A 9,947-nucleotide genomic window follows, 5' to 3' on the forward strand; every position below is an offset into this window, starting at 1 on the left:
CAGTACAGTCTGTGTTACCATGTATCAGCAGAGTGTGTTGCAGTGTCAGTACAGTACAGATCACTACTGTAACACTTGATCACACAAATATCCCAGTAACAAAGAGCTGTCTGGTTGTGGCTCCAACATAGAGTAAACCATCCAGTCTCCAGCAGAGCTTCACTGACACCGAACAGTGTAGAGGAGGTCAGTAATATTGTGTGTATTACACCACACAGTGCTCTGTAACACTCTGCTTTAACCTTGTACTGTTTAATGGCATATTCCATCAGTTAAAATGGCCGCCGTTTGCTGGGAAGCGATACCTTTCTATACGTCTCTTGCTAACCGGAAACGGAAGCTCGGATGCTTTCCAACAGTCAAGATGGCGGCGCCCTGTGCCGAAGTCCTTTAACGTTAGACGGTTTGTTACAACGTGAAACAAAATCACAAGCGTGTGTTTAGTAGTGAATAAGCGATTTACTAAACCTGGTAAAACGCTGTGTATAGTGTCGGGAGAGCCGAAGCGATGTCGGTTGTGGGAAATTTGCGGCGGAAAGTGAGATTCTTCCTCGGTAGAGTCCGGAGTCAATCGGCATCCGGGACTGCAGTCAAGGACTATCCGATAGACACAGGTGACAACAATACAGCCCAGTCAGTCAGTGTGTCTGTACTGTATTAACCCTCTCTCTCAGTGCAGTGTTAATGTACTGTAGTGTCCAGTCAGTCAGTGTGTCTGTACTGTATTAACCCTCTCTCTCTCAGTGCAGTGTTAATGTACTGTAGTGTCCAGTCAGTGTGTCTGTACTGTATTAACCCTCTCTCTCTCAGTGCAGTGTTAATGTACTGTAGTGTCCAGTCAGTCAGTGTGTCTGTACTGTATTAACCCTCTCTCTCTCAGTGCAGTGTTAATGTACTGTAGTGTCCAGTCAGTGTGTCTGTACTGTATTAACCCTCTCTCTCTCAGTGCAGTGTTAATGTACTGTAGTGTCCAGTCAGTCAGTGTGTCTGTACTGTATTAACCCTCTCTCTCAGTGCAGTGTTAATGTATTGTATTGTTAAATTAAAAAAAAGATCTCTCTCCAGATGTGCGGTTGCTGAGCACAGCTGTCTCCTCTGCTAGGGCGAGGGAGGAGGCAGAAGCAGAGACAGACGCTAACGAGCTCGTTAGTGAAAAATTCATGAATAGGAACCCGCGGAACCTGGAGCGGATGGCCCTCGCAGTGAAGGACAGAGGTTGGGCGACTGTGTGGCCCTCCAGACACAACTGGCACAGGTCTGACACACACTATTTCAATAAACAGCATTCAGAGCCAATACTCTCTGGGCGCTGTAATTTTCTTGTTTTCTTTTTTCCACTGGCCACGGTCTGACTGAAATATGAAGTACAGCTCATATGTGTCCATACAGAGTTCAAACGGATAACTGTAGTGTGTTTATGTTCTGTAGTGTCCAGTCAGTCAGTGTCGGGGGTGTGTCCAGAACTTTTCAAGTGGGGACACCAGGATGGGACAAAGATTTCTTGTGGGGTGGCCACTGGTATTGGCTAGATCGGATAGTTCCCTTGTGACAATGATGTCATACACATCATACTCTATTTAAAAGTAGTACTATTACCAATACTACTGGTACTCAAAGCAGCATTTAGCTATTTTAGCATGCAGTCAGGGGCACCATCAAATAGAAACAAATGGAGGCCATGCATTTTCACATGTGAATAGCACTTGATATGTAATACATTATCCAATGTGCTCATGATTGTCATTCCAGAGCAGCATTGCTTTTTAAAACAAGATTTGAAACTAGATTACTTGTTGCAAAGTTTTATATGAGGAAAAAACATATACAATAAGTGCTTAGCTACTTACATGTCTTTATTTGAAATACCTCAAAAATCACTGAATGCTGCTTTTAGCATTTTTCCATTGAGTGGAATTCACAAATTCTTAGCAATTTCACCTCTGATTGTGTATCAGAGCTATTGTTTGTAGGTTGTAATAGCTAGCCAGCAAGCTAATGTAACTAGCTAGCTGCCAGTGCCAACCAAAGAGGATGCGTATACTGGACTAGCATGCAATACCCATGATGTTTAGGTTTAAAGTGTTATTAGCTAGCCATCTGTCAACTGACAGTTGCAAGTCCAGTGAACTGATTTGATATTTATTTTAACAATCTTACACATTCAAAAATTGAATCCTTAACATTTTGCAGATCTTTCGTTTTCCAAAACTACAACGTTATGACAACCACACTCTCTCACGTACCAGGAGCATCAATGCAATTCAGTTACATATAAAAAACTTTTACTGGCATGACAAATTGACTGACGAATTGCCAAAGCGTTGACAGACTGGTCCAGTGCTCAAGAATCAGGCAATTCGAACAATACATTCAGAAATTATACATTTGAGGTTTTAACATGTATTTACAGTATGTCTCTCTCTCTCTCAGGCTGGTGCTCTCTCGCACTCAGCACCACGTCACAGCGCAGGTCCTCTCCGGCGCCCCCTCCTCCCTCTCTCTGCCCGTGCTCTCTGCATCCACCCAGGAGTGGGCCATCAAACGCCACCTTCCCTCCACCCGGGGCGTTTCCGCCTGCGAGAACATTGGCCGAGTGTTGGCTCAACGCTGCCTGGAGGCTGGCATCCAGCACGTCACCTTCAGAGCCATCCCCTGGGAGTTCCGCTCGCAGTCTGTGAGTTGGGGAAAGAGGGGGAGGTGGGGGTGGGGGTAGGGGGAACTACAGAATCCAGAATGCCCCTGAGAGTGATTGGCCCCGGTGGCCACACCCTGAGCACAGCACCAGCTCATGGGGGTTGTGCTTTTTCTTTTCAGAGGGGATTTTGAGAATACTTTAGCACTGTCTCTCAGCACATTAATGTTAATGTACTGTTAATGTACTGTAGTGTCCAGTCAGTCAGTGTGTCTGTACTGTATTAACCCTCTCTCTCTCAGTGCAGTGTTAATGTACTGTAGTGTCCAGTCAGTCAGTGTGTCTGTACTGTATTAACCCTCTCTCTCTCAGTGCAGTGTTAATGTACTGTAGTGTCCAGTCAGTGTGTCTGTGCTGTACTGTATTAACCCTCTCTCTATCTCTGTCTCTTTAAGGTCCAGAGGTTCTGTACAGCGCTGAAAGAGGGAGGACTCATACTGAGTGAACCCAGACGCATCTACAGAGAGATGCACAAAAAGAAAGACTGATAAACAAACAAATATTTCATAGACTCATGTGTAGACAGACCGCTATACACACAGAATGAGACCCGCATACTCAGAGATGAATAGACACACACACACAGGAGATGTTGTACGGTGACACTCTTACAAACAGACTGCAATGTCTGACTGAATGAATGCATTCTCTTGTTCTCTGTCTCTCTCTCAGACCAGATGTGTACCACAGAGAGAGATTGTGAACCCAATAAAACCTTTTTCCTACAAAGCAGATCTGTCTGATCCCATTGATTCGGGCCCATGTGGTCCAACACAAGGCTGGGTGCAGATAACAACCCATTATTCCTTATCCCCAATGAAGGTTGGTCTTGTTGTTATTTACCATTTTATGTTACGCAGTTACGCAGCAGGCGATGACTCCTCAGGGATGCAGATGTTTTTTTCCCATGATGCCTCGCTGGTTATGATTCAGAGCCCGCACATCTCTGAACACAAGTTTACATCTGCAGACACACCTTTAGCCCTGCTCATAATCATGGACCATCATTAAATGCACATTGTAGCACAGAATACATTAGAAATTAATCTATTCTTCCAATTAACCAAACAAAAAGTAGCTTCAGTAACATAGTGGGTATGGCAATGCTAACAGTGCCAGCAGTAGTAGGTATAGTGACAATAGTAGATACAGCAGTATTAGGTATAGTGACAGTAGATACAGCAGTAGTAGGTATAGCGACAATAGTAGATACAGCAGTAGTAGGTATAGTGACAGTAGTAGATACAGCAGTAGTAGGTATAGTGACAGTAGTAGATACAGCAGTAGTAGGTATAGTGACAGTAGATACAGCAGTAGTAGGTATAGTGACAATAGTAGATACAGCAGTAGTAGGTATAGTGACAGTAGATACAGCAGTAGTAGGTATAGTGACAGTAGATACAGCAGTAGTAGGTATAGCGACAATAGTAGATACAGCAGTAGTAGGTATAGTGACAGTAGATACAGCAGTAGTAGGTATAGTGACAATAGCAGATACAGCAGTAGTAGGTATAGTGACAATAGTAGATACAGCAGTAGTAGGTATAGTGACAGTAGATACAGCAGTAGTAGGTATAGTGACAATAGCAGATACAGCAGTAGTAGGTATAGTGACAATAGCAGATACAGCAGTAGTAGGTATAGTGACAGTAGATACAGCAGTAGTAGGTATAGCGACAATAGTAGATACAGCAGTAGTAGGTATAGTGACAATAGCAGATACAGCAGTAGTAGGTATAGTGACAGTAGATACAGCAGTAGTAGGTATAGCGACAATAGTAGATACAGCAGTAGTAGGTATAGCGACAATAGCAGATACAGCAGTAGTAGGTATAGCGACATTAGTAGATACAGCAGTAGTAGGTATAGTGACAATAGTAGACAGTAGGGACAGTAGTAGCAGCAGTAGTAGCAGTAGAATTAGAGGCTGTAGTGACAGTAATGTTATTAATAGCAGCAGATATAACAGCAGTTGTAATAGTACTTTTGGTAGCTGCAGCTGCAGTAGCATGAGAAATTACCTCAGTAATTGCAGTAAAAAACACTGGTAGTAAAAGTACTAGTGTAGTACAGAGTACAGTCTAATTTGGGAAGAGCAGCTGGATTTTCAAGAGAGTAGAAACTGCAATAACTCAGTCTGAACACTAGAAGTCAGTAACAGCTACAGTCGACTCAAATGCAATTCTATTCATTTCATAAAAGGTTTATTTCAATGAGAAAGTTACATCAGTGTTGTCAAAGCATTAATGGACTACGGTGGCCCTGAAGTGCAAAACGCAACAAACGCAACGCAATCAACCCCTGCCACCTGCTATATAAGGAGGCCTCAGCCTGCATGCCTTGGGGTGGAGGGGTTGGAGAGTTGTGTGTTGTGTGTTGTGTGTTGTGTGTTGTGTGTTGTGTGTTGTCATGGTGAAGTCCTTTGACCAGCCTGTGTCTTTTTGTTTCCTTGTTTGTCGGCCCTCCATTACTGGCCACCCCGCCACAATCCATTAGATGCGTTAATAAGAATCACTCTCCACCCTCTCAACAGCGTTCTGTAAAGGACTGTGTGAAAGAGGGAGACAGAGATTTGTTTATTTATTAATCTTTTGTATTACTAGTATTATTATTATTTTTTTGCGGTAGTAGCACTAGCACTGTTATGTTTTCAGATGTCCATTAGTTATATTAAACTACTGAAGTTACTGAACTACTACAGTAGCTACAGTAACACTAGTCGTAGCTGTAGCTGTAGTAAATAGTTGTATTATTATTAATAATAATAATAATAATAATAATAATAATAATAATAATAATAATAATAATATTTTTATTTCTTGGCAGAAGCCCTTATCCAGGGCGATTTACAACATAAACATAGTTGTAGCAGCAGTGTGAATAATACTGCACCTGGAATTTCAGAGAGGACGTTGCAGTTACTCTTTATCTACACTGTACATGGTATACAGCAGAAGTGTCCAAACTTCTTTCTCAAAGGGCCAGATGTGAACGTTTGTGCATTTTTAGGGACCGCATACAAATCAATCCAAATAATTACTTGTGATATGAATGTACAATCACTTATAATGTAAGTATAATGTAAATAAAACATTCTTCTTAGAAAACCTGCTCACAGATATAATAACATTATACATTGAATCTGAGGTGGGTGAACTGAGTTTGAAATCATATAAAATAAAGATTATGGGTAGGCCTACATATATAAAAGTCCTTTCCATATTGGTTTGCCACATCACAGAGACAAAATAGTAAAAAAGAGCCTACTAATCACAGCATCACAATCATCATAGCATATTAAAAAAAAAAAAAAACAGTTACAGGACTTATCCTCACTATAGTCTGATCAAATCATTAGGCTTGTCTTGGGGGAACTGACCCACTGGTGTCAACACTAATGTGAGCAGTGAAGCTGTGACTTGGTGCCAAGTGTGTCTTTGTTGTCAGGTGAGAAGTTGGTCGTTGTCACTCGCTGAATGTCCCATAGATAGGAATCAGTCAAGCTGCTTCATAGGCGACTTTTGTGCAGAGTCACGAGAGAGAACATCTGCTCACAAATGTATGTCGAGCCACTCTTTGCGTGGGCTCTTCAATGAGGGAACCTGAGAGAGATAGGGACTGACACAGACAGACTAAGACATAAACATACAGAGAAAGACACACAGCGAAATACTGAGACAGGGATGGCTTTCACTCCTCCACTCTCATTCCTGCAGGAGACCAGACAGAGAGACAGCAGAGTTAGCGAGTCTGTGCACTGTGCTGTTATACAGAGACAGAGAGACACACAGACATACACTCACCTAAAGGATTATTAGGAACACCATACTAATACTGTGTTTGACCCCCTTTCGCCTTCAGAACTGCCTTAATTCTACGTGGCATTGATTCAACAAGGTGCTGAAAGCATTCTTTAGAAATGTTGGCCCATATTGATAGGATAGCATCTTGCAGTTGATGGAGATTTGTGGGATGCACATCCAGGGCACGAAGCTCCCGTTCCACCACATCCCAAAGATGCTCTATTGGGTTGAGATCTGGTGACTGTGGGGGCCAGTTTAGTACAGTGAACTCATTGTCATGTTCAAGAAACCAATTTGAAATGATTGGACCTTTGTGACATGGTGCATTATCCTGCTGGAAGTAGCCATCAGAGGATGGGTACATGGTGGTCATAAAGGGATGGACATGGTCAGAAACAATGCTCAGGTAGGCCGTGGCATTTAAACGATGCCCAATTGGCACTAAGGGGCCTAAAGTGTGCCAAGAAAACATCCCCCACACCATTACACCACCACCACCAGCCTGCACAGTGGTAACAAGGCATGATGGATCCATGTTCTCATTCTGTTTACGCCAAATTCTGACTCTACCATCTGAATGTCTCAACAGAAATCGAGACTCATCAGACCAGGCAACATTTTTCCAGTCTTCAACTGTCCAATTTTGGTGAGCTTGTGCAAATTGTAGCCTCTTTTTCCTATTTGTAGTGGAGATGAGTGGTACCCGGTGGGGTCTTCTGCTGTTGTAGCCCATCTGCCTCAAGGTTGTACGTGTTGTGGCTTCACAAATGCTTTGCTGCATACCTCGGTTGTAACGAGTGGTTATTTCAGTCAAAGTTGCTCTTCTATCAGCTTGAATCAGTCGGCCCATTCTCCTCTGACCTCTAGCATCAACAAGGCATTTTCGCCCACAGGACTGCCGCATACTGGATGTTTTTCCCTTTTCACACCATTCTTTGTAAACCCTAGAAATGGTTGTGCGTGAAAATCCCAGTAACTGAGCAGATTGTGAAATACTCAGACCGGCCCGTCTGGCACCAACAACCATGCCACGCTCAAAATTGCTTAAATCACCTTTCTTTCCCATTCAGACATTCAGTTTGGAGTTCAGGAGATTGTCTTGACCAGGACCACACCCCTAAATGCATTGAAGCAACTGCCATGTGATTGGTTGGTTAGATAATTGCATTAATGAGAAATTGAACAGGTGTTCCTAATAATCCTTTAGGTGAGTGTATACTGGGAAAGAGAGAGACACAAAGAAACAGACAGACATAGGTAATTTTGCAGAGAAAGAAAGCCAGTGAGAGACACTGACATACGAGAGCAGTTGACACACAGCATGGTGTCACAGTGCAGTTATATAGAGAGAGACAGACCCACAGAGAGCAGCTGAAGCAGTGAGTCAGTGTCCCTGTCCCTGAGTGTCTCTTGTCCACTAATGGCTTCATTACCACTGTTAGAGAGCATCTGAGCAGTCAGTCTGTCCTGTACTGCTGCGGCCCAGGGCCCTTACAATTGTTATTGTTATCTGTATTATTATTGTTGTTGTTATTGTTCTTGTGTGTGTAAAGTGGGGCAAGTACAGCTAAAGGAACAAGTATGACAGCATTGAATTATTCCTCTTATTAGTGTGTGTGTGTGTGTGTCAGGCAGGCAGTCTGTGGCTCTTGGCTTCCTCTGATACAGGAGGTGGAAAGTGCTGAGATCCAGCTAACGATGTGTGAAAAAAACAACAACTACAGTGAGGGAAAAAAGTATTTGTTCCCATGCTGATTTTGTACGTTTGCCCACTGACAGAAATGATCAGTCTATAATTTTAGTGGTGTATTTTAACAGTGAGAGACAGAATAACAACCAAAAAATCCAGAAAAATGCATTTCAACACAGACACACTGACTGACTGGACACTACAGTACATTAACACTGCACTGAGAGAGAGAGGGTTAATACAGTACAGACACACTGACTGACTGGACACTACAGTACATTAACACTGCACTGAGAGAGAGAGGGTTAATACAGTACAGACACACTGACTGACTGGACACTACAGTACATTAACACTGCACTGAGAGAGAGAGGGTTAATACAGTACAGACAGACTGACTGACTGGACACTAGAGACACTATATATATGGAATGTGCAAACGTTTTAGGCAGGTTTGGAAAAATGCTGTAAAGTAAGAATGCTTTATGCTCTAATGCTTATGTTAATCGTTTGTATTTATCAATTAACAATCACACAATGTTAGTTTAAATGTTTATTATCACCACCACAGTAAAAAGGCATTTTTGACAAGCTGACCAGGCTGCTCTGCTGCTCGCAACGGCGTGCGGAAAAACGAGCTAACGGGCTGTACGACCTAAACACATACAATACAATAAAACACGCAGGTTATACGTTTGTCCACTGACAAAGAAATGATCAGTCTGTAATTTTAATGGTAGGTGTATTTTAACAGTGAGAGACAAAAAAATCCAGAATAATGCATTTCAAAAAAGTTATGAATTGATTTGCATGTTAATGAGGGAAATAAGTATTTGACCCCTTCGATTTAGTACTTGGTGGCAAAACCCTTGTTGGCAATCACAGAGGTCAGACGTTTCTTGTAGTTGGCCACCAGGTTTGCACACATCTCAGGAGGGATTTTGTCCCACTCCTCTTTGCAGATCCTCTCCAAGTCATTAAGGTCTCGAGGCTGACGTTTGGCAACTCGAACCTTCAGCTCCCTCCACAGATTTTCTATGGGATTAAGGTCTGGAGACTGGCTAGGCCACTCCAGGACCTTAATGTGCTTCTTCTTGAGCCACTCCTTTGTTGCCTTGGCTGTGTGTTTTGGGTCATTGTCATGCTGGAATACCCATCCACGACCCATTTTCAATGCCCTGGCTGAGGGAAGGAGGTTCTCACCCAAGATTTGACGGTACATGGCCCCGTCCATCATCCCTTTGATGCGGTGCAGTTGTCCTGTCCCCTTAGCAGAAAAACACCCCCAAAGCATAATGTTTCCACCTCCATGTTTGACGGTGGGGACGGTGTTCTTGGGGTCATTCCTCCTCCTCCAAACACGGCGAGTTGAGTTGATGCCAAAGAGCTCGATTTTGGTCTCATCTGACCACAACACTTTCACCCAGTTCTCCTCTGAATCATTCAGATGTTCATTGGCAAACTTCAGACGGGCCTGTACATGTGCTTTCTTGAGCAGGGGGACCTTGCGGGCGCTGCAGGATTTCAGTCCTTCACGGCGTAGTGTGTTACCAATTGTTTTCTTGGTGACTATGGTCCCAGCTGCCTTGAGATCATTAACAAGATCCTCCCGTGTAGTTCTGGGCTGATTCCTCACCGTTCTCATGATCATTGAAACTCCACGAGGTGAGATCTTGCATGGAGCCCCAGACCGAGGGAGACTGACAGTTATTTTGTGTTTCTTCCATTTGCGAATAATCGCACCAACTGTTGTCACCTTCTC

At 43.2% G+C, this 9,947-nt stretch overlaps 1 protein-coding gene across 2 annotated transcripts; it reads left to right on the forward strand.

The window, feature by feature from the left end:
• Nucleotides 1-338: 338 nt before the first annotated feature.
• mrpl18 (mitochondrial ribosomal protein L18) lies at nt 339-3,424 on the forward strand. Of its 2 annotated transcripts, none has more exons than XM_066718652.1 (4): nt 339-614; nt 1,054-1,255; nt 2,431-2,674; nt 3,088-3,424. In XM_066718652.1, exons 1-4 carry the CDS (start codon nt 509-511, stop codon nt 3,178-3,180), a joined length of 645 nt encoding a protein of 214 aa, XP_066574749.1. In that variant the 5' UTR covers nt 339-508; the 3' UTR covers nt 3,181-3,424. The 2 variants fall into 2 exon arrangements, with proteins under 2 accessions (XP_066574749.1, XP_066574751.1); XM_066718654.1 differs by having other exon boundaries at nt 340-614; nt 1,066-1,255.
• The last annotated feature ends 6,523 nt before the right edge of the window (nt 3,425-9,947 follow it).

This window comes from Amia ocellicauda, chromosome 12 (genome assembly GCF_036373705.1).
Source record: "Amia ocellicauda isolate fAmiCal2 chromosome 12, fAmiCal2.hap1, whole genome shotgun sequence".
Taxonomy (NCBI): domain Eukaryota; kingdom Metazoa; phylum Chordata; class Actinopteri; order Amiiformes; family Amiidae; genus Amia; species Amia ocellicauda.